Source organism: Vulpes vulpes, chromosome 6 (assembly GCF_048418805.1).
Source record: "Vulpes vulpes isolate BD-2025 chromosome 6, VulVul3, whole genome shotgun sequence".
In the NCBI taxonomy this organism is placed as follows: domain Eukaryota; kingdom Metazoa; phylum Chordata; class Mammalia; order Carnivora; family Canidae; genus Vulpes; species Vulpes vulpes.
The window spans coordinates 96,234,893-96,255,545 of NC_132785.1; the positions used below are offsets into that span (position 1 = coordinate 96,234,893).

Genomic DNA, 20,653 nt, shown 5'->3' on the forward strand with positions numbered 1-20,653 from the left:
AAGTGAGTTCATAGGAGGAGCATCTTCCTCAAGCTTGGGTGATGAAACAAGACTTCCAGAAAAGATGATACTAGATTGAGTCTTGATAGATTAAGAGGCGAAACTGGGATGAAAGGCAGTAAGATGAGTGAGGATTTAACAATAAGATACGGTCTGGCACATTCTAAAATTTCCACTTGTTTAGTACAGCTAAAACATGAAATGTTAGAGTTGAAGCAGAAGAGACAAGACAGACGAGTTAAGCAAGGGCCAGATGCCAAATAAAGAAAGGTGTAAACAATGGCTTAAACCTCGGAATCAAAGGTGTTCGGAGGAAGCACAGGTCTGGAAATGCATTATCAATCCCACCTCCCTCCTTGGAGTGTGAGGAAAATGAGGAGAAAGCTAGGTTTCAGTTGCCATTAACTGGTAGAAAGGACATTTACAGGAAAAAGAAACAAAACCCCTTAAAAATCAGGAATTCAATGATGATTATAATAGAATTGGAGTCTCCTCACCTTTGATGAGAAAAGCAGATTGGTGGCCTGGGGGAATAGTGAGCAGTGTTACTAGAGTGGTAAGTGTGGGAAATGGTGGCAAAGGAAGCAGGAGACCTACAGATACACTGGGGTCAATTGTTAGTAGTAGTACAGATACACTGGGGTGTGCAGAGGAGGCAACATTGTCTTAATAAAAAATAAATGTGTTCAGGTGACTGGCTCCAAGTTTCCAGGTAAAATACATGATTTAGTAAATATTCTTTGACCTTTTGTATTTAAAAATACATAGTTATAGAAGAGTCTGCTGTTTAATTATTACTCTCTATTCTTCATGTAGTTGACATGTTTTTCACTAGAGAAAAACATTTTATCCATCCAAATCACTTTAACATGTTTAAGCACATATTAAAATGCATTACATTAAGCTATGGGTGATCTTAAGCGTTTAAATGCCTTCCTTAGAAATTATCAGTTTCAGTTAATTAATTGAACATTATTATTGCTGTTGTTTTAGGACCTTACTAACTTAACCAGGCTGCATCGCTTAAAGGATTTGTGCCTGAATGATCCTCAGTATAAAACCAATCCAGTTTGTCTGCTATGTAATTATTCCACACATGTATTGTATCACTTGCCTAGCCTTCAGAGACTTGACACGTTTGATGTGTCAGCAAAACAGATCAAGGAACTGGCAGATGTAAGTGCATCCTTAATCAGATATCTGTGCCTTAAGTTTAATTAACTGCTTCTTTCTGACTGTGTCCACATATGGTAGGTAGTATTATCTTGTCAAGTCTTGTCACCAACTCTATTTTTGCCCCAGTGAGCTGGATATTTCAAATAAACATGTATAAATAATAATATTAGTACTAGAATCTCAAATTTGATGACAGTACTGGAAGTTGAGTTAGTAGAAAAACATTAGAATTTATACAAAACTAAAAGAAAGAAATCTGAAAAATTATCATGAGTGTTAAGAATAATTGAATTTGCGCTATTATACAAAAAGTAATAAGGCCTAACTAAAGTACAAATGAAATAAGTAACCTCCTCTCATTTGTAATACTATATATCAAAAGTAGAAAATATCCATGGTTGTTGGTAGTATGCCAGGATTAGGTAGATTTTAATCTAATTAAAGATGATTTGGGATTCCCCAGAAATATAGGTGGATCTGCCCATACTGCCAAGATCTTGGAAGATCTCTCAAATCTTGAGGAGAGCTGTTCCTAGACTGCCACTGATGGTGAACCTCACAGTAAAGGGGCTACTTGCGCATGCCATCGAAGAATCTATAATTTTAGAATGGAATGGATAGTAATTCTCTATATTTATTAATAGTCTTTCTATATTATATTTCTTCTTCTCCTTCCAGGCCAGTGGGCCACATTCGTTCATTGAGTTAACCATCTACTAAATAGGTTTTGAGTATCTAGAGTGTGCCAGGCATGAGGATGCCCCCACATGAGCCCTCCCATCCTTTCCTTGTGGTTCATCCATCATCTCAACATAAAGCATGCCTTTGTCTATTTGTCTTGTTTCTCTTCTCTTGCTATCCTGAGGATTTATTTTAGGTTCCATTCTCTCCTTTCTCTTTTCTGTAACTGAGATTATCCTCTCTCCTACCCCAAAATAAAAAGTGAACTGTCTTGCAATATAAAGCAAAGGGCTAGAGTCCTTGTCTACTAGCAGATGTTCAGAGTCATTAGAGATTCAGAGAAGAATGTCTTCTCTAACAGTGTTGAGTCAGAAATAACAGTACAACTTCACAGTAATACATTTTTGGAAATGTCCATTACTATCTGCAGAGTTTTACATTAGGCAGTTTCTTCAAAGGTGACCTGGTTCATGCTTCATGAAATTACTTGGCTTATTAATTTATTTAACAAATATTTAATACCTATTACATTACAGGCACAGATCAGGCCCTAGATATATAGAGTAGCCGAAACAGACAAACTCCCTGCTTGCTTGGAGTTTACATTCTTGTGAGAGCAGACAAATAGTAGGCAAACAAATAGGAAAACAACTAGTACGTCAGGTAGTGATAAATGCTATGGAGAAAAATAAAGCAAGCACGAAGGAAACAGGATTATTAATTAGGGACAGAGGGAGGAATGTTGGCTATTGGATACAGAAGAGTTGGGAGAGGATTTACTCAGACAACAGTCAGGCAGAGACCTGAAGGAAGTAAGTGAGCAAGCTTTTCAGGGATCAGCAAATGTAAAGAACTTGAGACAGGAGCATACGTCTCATATTTAAAGAACAGGAGGTTAGTGTGGGTGGAGCTGAGTAAGTGAGAGGAAGGAAAAGATGAAGACAGGAATGGTGGTGAGGGGAGATCATATGAGATTGTAGGATGTTATAAAGACTTTGGCTTTTACTTTGAATAAGGTGGAGCCACTGGAAAATTTCTAAGAGGAGAGTCAAATTGACTTCTGTTTTAAAGGGATCCTTTTGGCTAATGTATTAAGAATGGAGGATATGAAGGAGAAGGTGAGCACAGAGAAACCAGTTAGATTCCAGTCACTTGGATGAGAGATGTTGATGGTTTGATACAAGGTGTTAATAGAAGAGGTGGTGAAAAGTAGTCAAATTCTGTAGTAGAAGGTGGATTCACCCATCTGAATTTGGTGATAGATTGGATGTGAAGTGCAGAGGAAAGAAATAGAGAATAGTTCCAAGTTATTGGCCTGAGCAGCAGGAGGGAAGAAGTTGCTCTTTGATGAGATGAGGAAGAATATGGAAGGAGTAGGTTAAAAGGAAGAATCATGGTTTAATTTTAGGCATGTAAAAGATTTCTTTTTAAAAGATTTATTTATTTTAGAGAGAGAGCACACTTGTGCTAGAGTGGGGAGAGGGGCAGAGAGAGAAGGAGAGAAACAGGCTCTCTGTTGAGCATGGAGCCTGACACAGGGTTCGATCTTACAACCCTGAGATCATGACCTGAGCCAAAATCAAAAGTCGGACTTTAACCAACTGAGCAACCCAGGTGCCCCTTAGGCATGTAAATTCTGAGCAATCTTTTCAACATCTAAGAGGATATATTCAATAAATAGTTGGGGATATGAGTCTGTTATACAAGAGAGTTGCCTGGGTTGGAGATATGAATATGAGGGTTGAAGGCAGAAAGATGGTGCATAGAGCTAGAGACTGGATAAATCACTAAGGGAATGGTATAAATGGGGAAGTGTGTCATTTGAGTGCTAGAAACTGCAGAGAGAGGAGGAATTTGCAGAAGAGATGGAAGAAGAGAACTAAGAGAGGCAGGTTCTTTTGACATTCTGGGTAAGACTGTCATACATTTGGTTTAGTTTTGTGTATGTCAGTAGTATCATTAAAAGAACAAATTGGGAATTGTTATGCAATTCCTTATATATAATTCCTTATATCTTCTCTTTCTTCACCCTTTTAAGGCAAAAATAAGATATATAATATGGCTCAAGTTTTGATTTAGATCAAGATGATTTTTTAAGTTCAAAGTATTTATTATTGCATATGAATTTTCAAGATGCTTTTTCTTCATTACCATTCATAAGAAGACAGGTTGTGCTAGGTTGTGGCAATTCTCTGATGTGATAAACTCTTGAGCAGAGTACTGTTGATTCTTCAAATTTTCACTCGTGGAGGTGTTTATGTAAACTATAAATGGCAAGTAAAGTCAAGAGGACCACCAGAGAGTCAGCATGGAAAAGAGGGAAGAATATGAGAGTTCAAAACAGAAGACTTGGATTCAAGCTCCAGTTGTATCTGTTACAACCTGTCACTTAGGCAAGGCCTTTCCCTTCCCAACTAAAGTTTATTGAACTATTAAAATAGTAATGATAAAAAACAGTACCTGTCCTGAGTGTTATTGTAGGGATCCAATGAGTTAATTGGCATAAAAGTCCATTTTAATTGTTAAATGCTATAAAAATAACCACTATGAAACTGTAGCTAAGCCTATGACTTTTCTTTATTTTTGGTAATCAAAGAAGCAAATGGAACAAATTTTGTTTGTTAGTACAAACATGCAACTAGACTTACCATTTTAGTTAGACTTTTTAAAAAAAAGTTTTTTACTGTAATCAAGTAATTCCACCAAAGTGGACTTGAGTGAAAAATGACTTTGACATTCTCAAAAGTCCAAACACAAAACAAATTGAATATAGTAAGCCTACAAAGTTGATTTGCCATGTATTTATAACTTACAACATAATCTTCCCTACTTTTCCAAAGTCTTAGTATATAATTTCAAACAAGAACGAAAAACCCTGATTGATGACTCTTATTTATTGTTATGATACAGTAAGTGGTTTTGAAAGTGTTCAGGAAGAGTAAAATATCACAGTGTGTGTGCCCAAATGCAGGTAAAGACATATTCTTAATAAAACACAAAAGTACAGAGGAAGAAACTGTGCAGGGATATACTAGAAACTTCTATCAGTAGTTATCTGTGGAAGGTGGGGCAACTGGGCAGATGGGAAACAGGTGTGGGAAGTAGACTTTTCATTATATACTTTTCAATTATTTTGGTGTTAGAAACATGAATATATTACTTACCCAAAAATAAAAATTAGAGGTGCCTGGGTGGCTCAGATGGTTAAGCATCTGCTCTCGGCTTAAGTCATAATCCCAGGGTCCTGGGATCAAGCCCCATTTTGGGCTCCCTGCTTAGTGGGGAGTCTGCTCCCTCTCCATATGCCCCTTCCCCAATTCATGCATTCTCTCTCTTGCTCTCATATAAATAAATAAAATATTTTTAAAAAATTAAAAACAAAAGAAAAGCAGTATTTTTTTTGTCCCCCACCTAAGGACTCCAAGTTAAATTTGAATTTCAGATAAGCAACAAATATTGTCTTAATATCATACTTCTTAAACTTAGCTATACTTATTCACTTATACTCAAATATTATTTATGGTTTAACTGAAGTTCAAATTTAACTTGGCATCTTATATTTGATCTAGCAATCCTGTCTCTACCCACGTTCTCTTGTTTTAGATTTAAGAATTCATTAGAAATTTTTTAGCTGCTGTTGACTCAAAGCGTTCTTTATTGGATTTTCCATTTTCTACAAATAGACAAATAATTAAGAAACATGACTTGCCATTTCCTTAGTTATAGTTTTTCTTCAAACTCAGTTTGCACTTCCGAAATAAGCTCTTTTTATCAGGAAGTTTTTTATATCTTAATCATGATCTAAAACACATTTTCCTCCCGAACTGTTCTGTTATTAGTACCTTATTTTTGTGGAGGAATGTAGTGCTTTCAATTTCAAAACTTTATAATATGCGTGGGCAAAGGAATTCTTTTGGCCTGTTCATCATGCCACATATTTGTGTTTGTTCCATCTTTTATGCCAAATAATTCTGATGGGGCCTTGATTATCCATTCTCTACCAAATAAATCACATAACAAGAGCCTGCATCTGAAAATACAATCCCAGAACAGTGTAGAAACCTTCCAAATTATTTGAGGTACAGGTTTCCTAATGAAGAGAATTTCAGGTAAACAATTAAAACTAGGTCACATTTAATAGTGCAACTGATTTGTTTACTTTGTCGCCAGCTAGTTCTTTTTTTACTAATATTGCTTATGAATATTAGCTGTGTTTATAGTATTAGTATAGCTGGTGTACTTTTCAATAATTGATTTGTCATCATGTATTTATTAATAACTGAGTGATCCACTTTTATTAAGGTATCTGGGTAATGAGTAGATTGACAACTAGTTATTTGCTCAATCTAAATAAAGCAAGTTTATTTAGAGCATCCTTTTAGAGAATTGAGGAAAAATCTCCATCAAATCAATGGTTTCTTAGCTATGCTTTAAAAAACTGAATTGAATAATGTTACATTTGCTTTTAATGCTTTTCAATGTGTTTTTCCCTAAAATAATCAAATATGAATAATGTAGTTACATTTTTGCTTTGATAGTACTACCTCTTAAGCCAAATGATATTTTGTAAACTGAATTCTGTCTGGAGGCTCTTTATGTTGTCATCCTCAAAATAAATGCGAATATGCCTTACACTTACCCACAAAGAAAATCTTTGGAATTTTGTATTTTGCTTATTAAGTTTAAATACAGGACTCTGGGGAACCCTGGGTGGCGCAGCGGTTTAGCACCTGCCTTTGGCACAGGGCGCGATCCTGGAGACCCGGGGTCGAATCCCACGTCGGGCTCCCGGTGCATGGAGCCTGCTTCTCCCTCTGCCTGTGTCTCTGCCTCTCTCTCTCTCTGTTGACTATCATAAATAAATAAAAATTAAAAAAATAAATAAATAAAATAAATAAATACAGTACTCTGTAGCCGTTATCATTTCAACTATCATCATTATTAGTATTGAGCATACAAAACTTTCCAGTGGTTATATAGAACATAGCACATTTCTGTAATGCCACTAATAATTACTTATAATGTTTTTTGCTTCAGCTAATCTATTTTTTTTCAATTTTAGACCACAGCAATGAAAAAAATAATGTATTACAATATGCGTATAAAAACTGTTCAGAGGCATCTTAATGAAGACCTTGAAAAACTGAATGATCGAAAATGCAAATTACAGAAGTTGCCAGAAGAAAGAATAAAATTATTTAGCTTTGTGAAAAAAAATGTAAGCTATAATACTGTAAAATTTCAGTAGCCATATCTTAAGAAAACTGGTGATAAGACAAGATTATCTTTTAAACTTTATATTTGCATACATGTATAGAAGTAATTATTTTATTAATATTTCCAAGTTTGTCCCCAAACTTTTGATTCCACATGTTGACTAAGCTTCGTTATGTGCTTAGAAGTCTGCAACTGTAAAAAGGTATAGACATTAATTTATAAACGTTTTAAAAGCTGCGTAATTCAGTATGATTCCAAAAGTTTTAGAGATTTATTAAAGTTTCTTCAGTTGCATTTTTTTTTATTTTATTTTATTTTTTTTTTTTATTTTTATTTTTATTTTTTTTTTTTTCAGTTGCATTTTTATTAGATATCTTCAGGCTGTGCTCAAAATTCATTTTTTTACCTAAAGTGCTAAAATAGCCCTTTGTTTATACTATTCAGGTATTAAAACAAGGTGGGAACTTTAAATCAAGCTATACTTTAGTAGTTATATTATGTGTGCTTTTTTTACTTGGAGTAAATTGGATTTCCTTTACCAAAAGTAGACTCTGAAAAATTAAGGATTATTAACCTCAAATAGAACTCTGTATATATTAGAACTTACTGTTTTTTTTTAAGGCAAGAAAATATAATCATTCAATAAATGGTGTCAGAAAAATAAACTATTTGAGAGTAGGGAAATTGGATTCTTAATTTACACTTTACCAAAAATAAATGCCAGTGGGAAAAAAAGAACTAAATGTAAAAATTTAAAAACCTGGAAAAACTGAAGAATAATGTAAAAGATATACAGATGATATTACCTGATTTCAGCCTGCTAAATAAAAGAAATACTAGAAATCACAACAGAATGTGGATCTGATTGCAAAAAATAAAAGTAAAATGCTTTGGTACTAAAAAAGCATCATTAATAAAAATAAACAACAAATGACAGTCTGAAAAATGTCTTCAACTAATATCCTGGACAAACATGATATTCTTAGTATAAACAGTCATAAATAAAGCAAAAAGCAAATATTCAAATAGAAAAACTGAGCAAAGCACATAAACTTCTATTTTATAAAAGAAGAAATAAAAATGACTAATAAATATTTGAAAGAAGAGCTCAACTTGATTATTATTTCCAAATGTGAATTAAGGTAACAACCATTTTGCCTATAAAATTGTCAAAGCATGATACATGATAGTACTCAGGCTGATGAACAAGAGTGTGACACTACTACAGCACCGGTGGAATGTAATTTGGGTCGTATGTATTCACAATCTGAAAATGCTTGTAGCCTTTGACGCAGTAAATCTATATGTAGCACTCTAAGGATCTGGATAAATATTTACATACATAAGATATTCATCACTGTACTATTATAAACAAAAAAATTGGAAACTTCCTAAATGTTTAACCAGATAGAAAAAAATTATTCCTTCTTAAGATAGAATAGTATACCACCATTAAAAACCAAGTTTTAAAAATATATTTAATATTTATAAATACATTAATTATAATTAATTATATTGATATATAACATACTATATTTCTAAAACAAGCAAAAATAACAAAATTTATTTTTGAATAAAAAATGAGCCAGTATGTAGAAATCACTTTGTATTTATTTTTATATGGAAATGCATGTATTAAAGTAAAACCTGCAAATGTGAAAAAATAATACCTCTAGATTAGATAAACCATAGACATTTTTATAAATATGCTTAATTTATTTTTTAACAGCTGGATATAGCCATTAGAGAGGGGGAGTACAGATAATTAGCAAATTTCTATTTATATACACCTCTCCATGTATAGTACAATTTATCTTGAAAACCTGCAAAGCTGGAATTAAGGCAAGGCAAGTGAGGCACTCACTGTGGGCCCAAAATCTGAATGCTAAAAACTTCAGTAATCACAATAACTCATACCTAATACAATATTTCTTAAAAATGCAAATGAATGCCAAAAAAGCTCAATATGAACAAGAAAAAACAAAATATCAAAATGTTAAATAAAGACCTTGCTATGTTGAGCCATATATAGGAGACTGAAGCAAAAGGAAAAATATGCTTCTCTATATATATGTTTTGTATATTTTCTATAGTGGATTTTTTCCCTCAGAATATCAAAGTACTTGGAAAAAATATTGAAAAATTGAGAAGTAGGTGTGCTAGAAGTCACATTAATTTGAAGCTTAGATATTTTATTTATACCAAAACCATTATTTGTTACAATTTTACTTTGGCTTTAATAGAAGCAAACTCATCACTCAATATTTAAAAATCCATTTCTTTGCTTTTTCTCATATTTGATTAAAAGAACTGCCACATTTGAAGTATTTAAGACTGTCCCTTGGTCAAGAGAAATTAGCTGACTAAACTTGTACTGAAGTTGTAATCACATGCTTAGCTTGTTTTTATGAAGTTTGACCTACTTATTATCTAGATTTTTATTTTGTTCATTTACATTAAGTATATATTTAATAATTCCACTAAAAGTTTTTGCTCTCTGGCACACTGATTTCAACAGCTGGAACGGGAACTTGCTGAGCTCAAGGGACCTGGCAAAGGGCACAATGATAGATCCAATAACAATAAAGTAACTGAACTTGAAAAATCAAAGAACTGTGAAACTGTCACAGAAGAACCAAATCTTCAACAGAAGATAGTGACCAAACTAAATGCCTTGAATGAAAGGGTAACATTCTGGAACAAAAAACTAGATGAGTATGTTTTATGAATTGTCTAGTTGTTCAAATTTGAAACATGAGAGAATAGAACATTGTAGGCTATTGGTTGAGCTCCGTTCCCTTCTCCACACGTGGAAAGAATTATATTATGAAGTAAAACATGGAATGTGTTTCTGGGCCCAGTAGAGCTAGACATCATTGGTTCAAAGCTGACATATCTCGTTTTTTTCCAGAGGCAATCAATACTTAGGCACAGCAAACTCCCCCCAGTGGCTACCTGTCACAGCACTGCTCTAGTGTCTGCAGACTAAACACATTAGAGAGGCTACTGATGCAGAAACTCATCACATAGATCTGACTGAGCAAAGCACATACACAGTTGTCTAGAATCATGGAGAAACAAACTGGTTGAGTATCAACTAGAAATAGAAATCAGAAAGACTTAGTAAATACCGTGAATTTTTTATCTACTAGGGTACTAAATGGATAAGTTAGTTTGCCGTGTAAATGCTACTACTACTACTAATGCATTGGGTTCTTACTTTGTGTCAAATTCTTTGCTAAGAGCTTTATAAGTATTTTGCATATAATCCTCAAAAAAGCTTTTTCAGGTGTATGTACTATTAATATTCCCATTTTACTATACAGCATAAAAAAATCTGAGAGCCATACGTGGTGAAGCCAGGGTAGCCTTCTAATCTTCATGTATCCTGAAGTTAATCTAATTTGAAGTGATTTTAATTGCCAGAAATAGAATGTCTTTTACTTGGTTTAACTGTTAACACCAGGCTTTCTTTATCCATTGACAAAAGCCTTATATTTTAATATCAGCTTTAAAGAAAATCTATTTTAATTTTAATGTAATTTTTTGTTTTTACTAATTTCTTTTTTTCTTAAATAGAATTGAAGCAATTTATCGTGTGGAAGTAAAGCAAAAGAAGAAAAGTCATGGATTATTGATCCCATTTTTGTCAATTGAGTTGGAGACTGTGGGGAATATCCACTTTGAAGAAGGCACTCGATCTGATGACTGGTAAATCTGTTTGAAATTTAGTTACTGGTAAATCTGTTTGAAATTTAGTTACAGCTTTCAAAATAATTTTAGGTGCTTAAGATAACCAAAATATCAACTTATAAAGTCTCAAAATGTCTAATTTTCTTTTTTTTTTTTTTTTTTTTTTAAATTTATTTATGATAGTCACACACAGAGAGAGAGAGAGAGAGAGAGGCAGAGACACAGGCAGAGGGAGAAGCAGGCTCCATGCACCGGGAGCCCGATGCGGGACTCGATCCCGGGTCTCCAGGATCGCGCCCTGGGCCAAAGGCAGGCGCCAAACCGCTGCGCCACCCAGGGTTCCCAAAATGTCTAATTTTCAAAACACTTCTCATATAGAATATTCATCCACTGTAAATTGGCCATTACCTAATTTGCTTCCAGTACATTTTCTGTTGCCAGAATAAAAGTTTTAAAAGCCTGTGGCCAAGTATTCATTTTATATGAGTTTATATTGTTCATTTCTGAACCGAACATAGCCTTGGATTTTGAATATTGTTTAAGAAGCTAGAATAGAGAAGGAAGGCAAAAGCAGGATTGGCAACAGCAGGTTGCAAACACTGGAGAAGGCTCCCTAGCAAATTTCCTGGGGATCCATAAAAGTCAAACCAGTTGTCCAGAAGTAGCCAGGGTCAGAGTGCACATGGACCCTGTAAATTAAAACAAGGCATATACTTAAAAACCAGGAATTTGGGTGGAAAGCCCATTTAGATAAAAATGGAGAGAGCCACCAGAAACAGAAGCAGGAAACAGGCATACACACACTTCAAAATCGAAGCCTACTGGTATAGGCAAGGAAGTGATTGTGTTCGGAGAAGGACAAACATTATATGTTCTAATTTATTTGGGGAATATAAATAATAGTGAAAGGGGAATAGAAGGGAAGGGAGAAGAAATGGGTAGGAAATATCAGAAAGGGAGACAGAACATAAAGACTCCTAACTCTGGGAAACGAACTAGGGGTGGTGGAAGGGGAGGAGGATGGGGGGTGGGGGTTAATGGGTGATGGGCACTGAGGGGGGCACTTGACGGGATGAGCACTGGGTGTTATTCTGTATGTTGGCAAATTGAACACCAATAAAAAGTAAAATTATTATTAAAAAAAAAGAAGTGGTTGTGTTGCCTCAACTCCAGGGTACAACCAAGGAAGTGATTCTTAAGAATGGAAGGGAGAGAGGGAGGGAAGGGGAAAGGAAGGGAAAAACAAGGGAAGGAAGAAGGGAAAGAAAATTTGCGGCGCAAAAATATTACTAATTTTTACTTTCACATTTCTGCAATCATTTTCTCAAAATTAGGGAGCCCACGAACAAGCCAAAGATTGCCATAGAATCCTAGAAACATACTGCAAATCTGGGTGTGTGGTGAGAAACCAGGAAGCACATAAAGCTACAGAATGGACTTGATATATCATCCCAGAGGATTTTACTCACAGTCAGCGTTGAAACAAACACCGACTTTTATGGAGTAAAATGCAACATTTGCATTAACTTTTTATAAAGAAAAATAAATGATTGTTATGGATTATTTTAAAACAAACCCCTGGTTTGTATTATATGTGGCTCTTACCTCTGTGAGTAAAAGCTTCTCAAGGGCCTTGGGGGTACATTGGTAGAAAAGTCTGGGAAGTTCTGCCCAGCGAGAAAGAGACCTTTTAAAATACTTTCTTTTGTGTCATTGCATCCATTTGCCCAGCAGTTACCACTGCTTGCTTAAACACAATACTTGATTTTTATGTACAAAGATATAAAAGGTATTCATCCCAATTTTCATATCAACAAAGGCCTTGATTTTTCAAGTGCAAACATTGAATGGTGTCTGCCTACAGGATGCATGAATATTTTTTCAGTCTTTCATGTATATTCACTCAACCTACACAGATTTGTGTATTATTATTTTGTTTCTTTTTAACTTCTTGAAGAGGAGGGTCTTCGCAAAACAAGTAGATTATAGAGAAAAAATATACATAAAAGCAAAATGACTAAAAAGCCATTTAGGTAATTATTCAGCCTGATAGTAAATTAGCTTTGATGGATTGTTTAAAAAGATTTATTTATTTCTTTATTTATATAAGAGAGAGAGAGAGAGAGAGCTCATGAGCAGGGGGAGGGGCAGAGGGAGAAGCAGGCTGAGCACAGAGCCCACACAGAGCTCTATCCCAGGATCAGGTCAGGCTTGATCCCGGGATTCTTGAGATTATGACCTGAGCCGAAGTCAGATGCTTAACCAACTGAACCACCCAGGTGCCCCAACTTTGATGGATTTTGATAAGCATTAGAATTTTTTACTTGGTTTTAAAAAGAAGAAAATCAAATATATGTTGGCAGATTTTGAAGAATTGTTTTTTACTTTTAGTGTACCACAAGCTTGACCACCTTAGCTGTGATTTTTTACAGATGTTAAGAAATAAGTACTGGGGTGCCTGCCTGGTTCAGTTGGAAGAGCTTGCAACTCTTGATCTGGGGGGTCATGATTTCAGGCCCCACGGTGGAGGTAGAGATTACTTTTTAAAAAAAGGAAATAACTACTAAAGTGCTTTAAATTGCTCTATGTGCTAAACATCTAGTTATTTTATTTAAACACTGGCTTCTCTTTTATTAATACTTTTAAAGCCAATGATTTAGGATTTAAATTAAAAAACTAAGTAGAGCTAAAACCCAAATACAAAGATTTTCTGCCAAAATAGCCTTTATTTTCTTAGCAAAAGAGCATTGCAGATTTCTAATTGTGTATTATATATTCTTAGCTTCATTTATTTTATGAGATAAAAGGACTATATTTTTCAGTTTAAAAAAGACCTTATTTTATAGACTTCCTTGATGAGTAGATTTTTGCCACTGTGTCATTATTACAGATTCATTTTATCTATCTATGTATTACCAATTGAGTTAGCCATTGACAACAGATGTCATTGGTCAAGACTCCAAAGCATAAAAGACACTGTCCTTGTGTTTGAGAAGCTTTGAACCTGGTTATAGATATGGGGCATTTAAAATTTAAAGAAATAAGTTCAAAACATCACAAAACAATATGTAAATTCCTTGGGGACAGATAAAATGTTTCATGTACCTCATAAATCACAACACCTAGCATAGGGCTGGCTGAATTCATAACTCCATAAATAACTACTATTTGTTGTTTCCACATCACTTAATATATACTTAATGGTTTCACTTTTGTATATATAATGACTTTCTGTAATCTAACTCATATATAAAGATTTCATTCTTCCTGTACTATTTCAGGGAGTTACAGCAGCATAAACTTATTTTATACTGAGGATATTAATATAAGTCAGCAAGTAAGTTGACAGTATTTATTAAACCCTTGTTTATGATTTTAATGTATATTTTAATAGGTTTTATTGAGTTCCAGCCATTTTAAAAATGGGCATTGTACATTTACTAAATGAGTAGATCATTTGGAGATTATTGAATGATTATAGCCATCTCTCTGTGTAACTAATCTCAGTCAATGATGTATATCATCACCACTAGGGATGCTCACAAATTCTGGTACCACTGGATGAGTGACAGTACCCAATGAAATGATGGGCCCTCACTCTCCTGGCCTCTACTGTACCTGATGCTGCTAACTATTCCTTCTTTGTAACTTCACCTCTCTTTGTTTGTTTGTTTGTTTGTTTTTAAGATTTTATATATTTATATGAGAGAGAGAGAGCACGAGCCAGGTGAGGAAGGTAGATGGAGAGGCAGACTCCCCACTGAGCTGGGAGCCCGATGTGGGGCTTGATCCCAGGACCCTGAGATCATGACCTGAACCAAAGGCAGATGCTTAATCAACTGAGCCACCTAGGTGTCCCTCACCTCTCTTGTTTTTTGTACTTCGATATTTTTCTATTTCCTTTCTATATCCTCTTCCCAGTTGCTTGTATTCCTGAATTTTAAAAAAATACTTAAAGCTACAGTCTTTTTTCTTTACTCTATTCCTGTTACATCTTTCTATCTGGATGTCCAACTGGCAAGGCAAACTCAACACATTCAAAAGAGAACTCAGCTGTGAATAATAAAATACACAGTAAAGTTAGAAAACCTAGGTCAAATTCTATCTACATAACCTTGAAACAGTCATTTGAACCTCATCTATAAAAATGAGAAAAATAAAAAAATCTACCACAAAATATTACTGCTAAGATTAAATAAGATCATGTGAAAATGCTTAGTTTTTAATATTTAGGTTTTGTTTCCCTCTTCCTACCTATAAACCATCCCTCTCTACTGACTTCTCCATTCCCGTTTGTGGTGCTACCATCCTACCAGTCACACAGACTCAACAAACATTGACTCCCAGTATCCATATCCATTCAGGCCAAGACCTTCCATGATGTCTCTTGCATTCATTCTCTCCTCTCCATTGTGACCCAGATCCCATGCACACAGGTCTCCATAACATTCATTTTAGACTATGCTACAACATCTAACACAGTGTCTGAATGTAATAGGCACTTGGTATTTGCTAATCAATCAGTAAAGATAACTGGTGACTTGGAACGATCCCTCTGTACATGAGACTAGGTTTCCCACTCTTCATGATGATGATGCTATTTAGCCAGACCTCTGAACTAATTATCAGTGCATGATGCTGGTTGCAATACTACTTATCTCTGTCTCCTAATGGACTGTGTGCTCCTGTGGGAATGGTTTGATTTGGGCAGCTCACTTTTCAATTCCAAAGGAAGAGTAACTGGGCAACTCCTAGCTGTACTGATTTAGTCTTTGCTAGTAAGAAAGGCAAACACTCTTAAAGAGGTTTGTCTCAGGGACAGACCACCCACCCAGAAGCTCACCTTTGTGATCTTAGCCCACACCCTACTCAGGCCTTGGTTGATAAGCCAGTAAGAACCAGACATCTCATTACAAGTGAGTGTATCCTGTATAAGATCACTCACATTTTCAAATTGATCCACTTTAAAATCTCATCTTAATCCAAATTCTGTGCTACTTTAAGACAGGACATGGCCCAGTAAGGGCAGTAGAGAGCAGATGAGCACTTCCAATACATTTTCTTGAGATCTTCACATAGTTGGCCCCTCCTTCTTTTCTTAGTTCAAATATCTTCTCTGAAAGATCTCATCCAAGACCAGTCTTAAGTAGCCCTCATTCCAAACCTTACCCTAAAATTCTCTCTCTTCAAAGTCCTTATCAGTTTAGAAATGATTTTATTTATGTCTTGTTTATTTATTGGCCAACTTCTTGCATTAGATGTTCCCTGAGAGCAGGGACCCTGCCCCTTTCACATCTATATCCCTAATTATGAAGTTATTTGCAGTAGTCCTAATGAGAGATGTGATGCTAATGACATAAGGTTATATTCAGGATGTATTTTAGACATAGGGCCCAAACAGACTTGCTGAAGAATTGGTTAGTGGTAGGGCAGAGAGGAAGCAAGGTTTATTCCTGGGATTTTAACTTAAGCTACCAGTTAGATGCTGGTACCATAGACTGAGATGGAAAACACTCAGGAGGAGCAGGCTCAGAGGCAGGTGATGAATAAGTTTGGAAGGCCTGTTCCATATGCAAGTGAACATACCAAGTAGGCAGTTGGATGTTCAAGTCAGGGTATCCACCTAAGTTGGGTAGAGATAAAGTCTGGAAATAAAATGTTGGATTGGTATATATAAAAAGTATTTTTCTATATATTGCCAAGGAACCAGATGAAATCACCTAGGGATAGTGTTCATGGAAGCAAGAGGAGAGCCAAAGATGGATTCCTGGTACAATCCAACATTTAGAAATCTGTCAGGGAAAAAATAATCAGCAAAGAAAACCATGAAGGAGCAGCAAATAAGAAGAAAGCCAAAAACGTATAGTTTCACGGAAGCCAAAAAAAAGTCTTTCAATAATAGAGGATTACTCAACCAATATATCTTTTACTCAAAGCACATATATAATAATTAGTAAAACAACTCTTACTTTTATGTTTCAAAGTTTAGCATCTCTTTTATTGATTGAATAAGTGTACCTAGTTTGAAAACAGAGCTACATAGGACAATGTATCTTTAGCAAAAAACATAAAATATGGGCTGTAACTTTTATCATGTGTAACTTAGTGTTCTTCAACATTTTAAGGACAATCTGTTGTCTTCTTTATATATATTCTGTATTCCCATATAGGTTTAACTCTTGCTATGAATTAATTCTCTCACGTTTTTGTACATGGGACTTCAGAACATATGGTATTACGGGAGTGAAAGTAAAACGTGTCATCAAAGTTAACAACCGGATTCTGAGACTAAAATTTGAAGAGAAATTCCAAAAGTTTTTTGACAATGAAGAAATGCATGATTCAGAGTAAGAAGTTAAATTCCATAAGGAACATTTTTATAGAAGTCTGATTTTATGGTGTAAAAGAGTCTTTTAAAAGTTTACAATGTTGATAATATACCGTGTTGGTAAATATTTCCTTTTCATGTGTCTCCCTTGACTAGGATGACTAGTGGGATAACCACACTGAGGCTCTTTGTGAGACTGAGGGGGATTGGAGGCTTAATAATGAATCTGGAACATTCATTGTAAATGCGAAATATCCTGGGCAGGATATACGGTTGCCTTGTCTATAGCTAAACTTTGAAATCAATTCTCAAACTTCTTTTTTTTCTCAATTATCTTTAAGGAGCTATCGAAAGATGCTGGAATGTCTTTTCTATGTTTTTGATCCTGAAGTTACAGTGAAGAAAAAGCATCTGCTACAAATACTTGAAAAGGGATTCAAAGACAGTGAAACAAGCAAGGTAGCATAAAATGTCTTTCAGAACAATGTTTTCTTCCTAATGAATAAAGCTTTGCCGCTGGTTAGACAGGATTCAATTCTCAATCCTTTTATCCATATTTATAGCAAACTGCTGTTTCACAGAGAGCTTGGTGCTGGAAAGTATAGCATCTTCCTTCTATGTATTATACCAGAGTAAGTCCCTCAATTACTTTATCTGTCTGACTATCTAATATTTCTGTATATATATATATATATATATATTCTGTATTCCCATATAGGTTTAACTCTTGCTATGAATTAATTCTCTCACGTTTTTGTACATATATTTCATGTACATATACAATATTTCTAGGAATTCTATTTTTCTGTTGTGATCCTGTTATTGTTGATTCTGAAATCTACTTCTCTGTTTTAAACTCTCTAATGTCCATCTTAAAAACACTCCCCATTTTGAAAAAAGAAATCCATTCACTCAACATTGCTGTGCTGTCTAGCTATCATTCTGTTTTTCTTTTTCTTTTTTACTGCCACCACTTCTTTATTCTCTACTTCATTGTCCCCTGTTGCCGCCTGGTCCTCTAAGCTCTAAAGTATCCATTCATCCTTTCTTAGTCTTCCACCCTCTTGATGAGGCAGCTGGAACACACAGGTATAAAGCAGTGCTTCCTAATCCTTTTGACAGCATGGCACATGTGAAATGATAATGTTGCTGCATGTAAATCCTGGCTTTCCTGCTCACCAGCTATGTGACTTCACCTCTCTGTGTCTCTTCCTATCTAAATGAAAGTAATAATAGTATGTATTCCACAGAGTTGTTGTTAGGATTTAGTGAGATAAGCATTAAAGAGATCTTGGATACTTGTACGTCCATGTTCATAACACCGTTATTCACAATAACCAAATACTAAAAACAACCCAAATGCCCTTCAGCAGATGAATGGATAAACAAAATGTGGTATATCCATACAATGGAGTATTAGCCATAATAAGGAATTAAATTATGACACATGGTTAAACCTTGAAAGCATTATGCTAATGAAATAAGCCAAACACAAAAGGACAAATATTGTATAATTCCACTTGTTTGAGATACTTAGAATAGGCAAATTGGTAGAGACAAAGCAGAATAGAGGTACCAGGGATGAGCAGGATGGAAGGATAGGGAGTTAATTGTTTAATGAGTGCAGAGCTTCTATTTGGGATGATGAAAAGTCCTGGAAATGAGTAATGGTGATGGTTGCACAACACCGTGAAGGTACTTAATGCCAATGAATAGTACACTTAAAAATGATTAGCGTGGTAGTTTTACTTGATGTATTTTTTACCACAATAAAGAAAAATCACCAACAGAGCATTCCAGCCACTCAGTGGAATAGGGACTAGAGGGCATAGGAGAAGATGACAGAGGCAGTTTCTGGGGGAGGTACTGCAGCAGCTCATGCTAGAGGTGGTGGTGGCTTTAGCAGGTGGTATGGTGAGAGTACCCTCACAGTACTTTCTGGAAGAGAGGTGAGAAGGAGGTGAGGAATAGAGGATTTGAAGGCCCACTGGAGTGCTCAGGGTGTTTCCAGAGAACTGTGTGTGGGCTACCATGGGCACAAAGGTTGGCAGAAAGACTGGGGCTAACATTTCCTGGTGTTTTCTGCTTGCCTGACACTGCTACTGCTTTATCTCCTGCACCTCCCTTAAGAGATACAGTATCTATAAACCTTCTGCCGGCCCTCTGTCCAGTATGGTAGCCACTACCCACAGGTGACTGTTGAGCATTTGAAATGTGACTCATCAGAATTGAGATGTGCTAAAAGTTTAAAACAAATACCAGTTTTGAAAGACTTAGTATAGAGAAAAGACTATAATTACTTATACTGATTACATGTTGAAATGATAATATTTCAGATATATTAGATTAAATAAAATGTATTCTTAATATTTACCCAAAGGTTCTTGGACCAGTTCCTGGCACATGGAAAGTTTTTATGTAAAACTTACCATTATTATCTAAGATATCTGATAATATTGACTGCTCTTTCTGTTTCGAAACTCTCCTTTGGCATCCATGATATTACACTATTGTTACCCTCCTATTTTTCTGATTGTCCTGCCTTTGTTTTCTTTTTATTCCTCCCCTTCTCTCTAAACCTGAGAATACCACAAGATTAAGGTTCACTAATCTCCCCTTTTTCCTCCACACACTACCAATTACTCTCGTTGTTAAAATCTTAGAAACAAGGGAACATAATTGGCTAGAAAAATCACTGTGTAGCACATAGATCTGATAAACTAGATTTTTATGCTATGGTATGCATGCAAGGAGCAAAAATAAATATTTATGTACTGCATCATTTAAGAGATGGAATAAGACTAAAAACATGAGCTGCATAAGCAGTTTAGAAGACTAATCTGGCTTAGATTGGCAGTGACTTTGTAAGGCAGAGGGCTGGAGGGCAGAGGGGAAGATAAGATACTCTCCTTGATATCCAAGGTCTTGGTCAATAGCATAGAAAGTATCATTTATTCCATTTTGGCTTTCTCCAAAATGTACATCCTCAGCCAGCCTGCCTCCTGATCTCTGCTCCGACTCCCACAGCTGCCATTCCTACCTGGTTAATCTGCCCTATCTCCTTATACAGTATATCTAAAACCAGCCTTTCATCTTTTGCCCATAAGCAACTCTCTCCTTGTCTTCTTGTCTTATTTCTACTCTTAATGTTGTCATTCTCTCCACCCACCGGATTCAAAGCCTTAAAATCACATATGAACACTCCCTCTTCGATCATCCCCTGTATCTAATCATTTATAGTTTGTAGTGATTTTTCCTTTTACTGTATCACTTGCATTCTTCCTTTTCCTCCCTGTTCCCATTGCCCGCCACCACTTAGAACATTCCATCTAGGAGTACCTGGGTGGCTCAGTCGGTTAAGTGTCCAGTTCTTAATCTCAGCTCGGGTCTTGATCTCAGGGTCATAAATTCAAGCCCTGCCTTGGGCTCCATGCTGGGTGTGGAGCCTACTTTAAAAAAAATAATAATAATTTCCCTCTAATCTTTGCTTGTAGTTTTCTAGTAGGCAACCTTGCCCTTGGGCTACTCTCTAGTCCATCTCCTTTAATAGTACAAAGT

The 20,653-nt window shown here is 35.4% G+C and overlaps 1 protein-coding gene across 15 annotated transcripts in view; it reads left to right on the forward strand.

The window, feature by feature from the left end:
• The window catches only part of LRRC9 (leucine rich repeat containing 9), a 125,039-nt gene that overhangs the window by 16,182 nt on the left and 88,204 nt on the right, over positions 1 to 20,653 (forward strand). For 10 of the 15 annotated variants that reach the window (XR_012002199.1, XR_012002198.1, XM_026000584.2 and 7 more), the window contains 6 exons: positions 994 to 1,176; positions 6,920 to 7,075; positions 9,593 to 9,789; positions 10,654 to 10,785; positions 16,938 to 17,114; positions 17,437 to 17,554. Coding sequence is in view for 13 of the 15 variants with exons in the window: in XM_026000584.2 (XP_025856369.1) it covers positions 994 to 1,176; positions 6,920 to 7,075; positions 9,593 to 9,789; positions 10,654 to 10,785; positions 16,938 to 17,114; positions 17,437 to 17,554 (963 nt within the window). In the remaining 2 variants the exon portion in view is untranslated. The remainder of the gene's footprint in view (positions 1 to 993; positions 1,177 to 6,919; positions 7,076 to 9,592; positions 9,790 to 10,653; positions 10,786 to 16,937; positions 17,115 to 17,436; positions 17,555 to 20,653) is intronic. The other 5 variants (XM_072761676.1, XM_026000588.2, XM_072761679.1 and 2 more) reach the window with 3 other exon arrangements.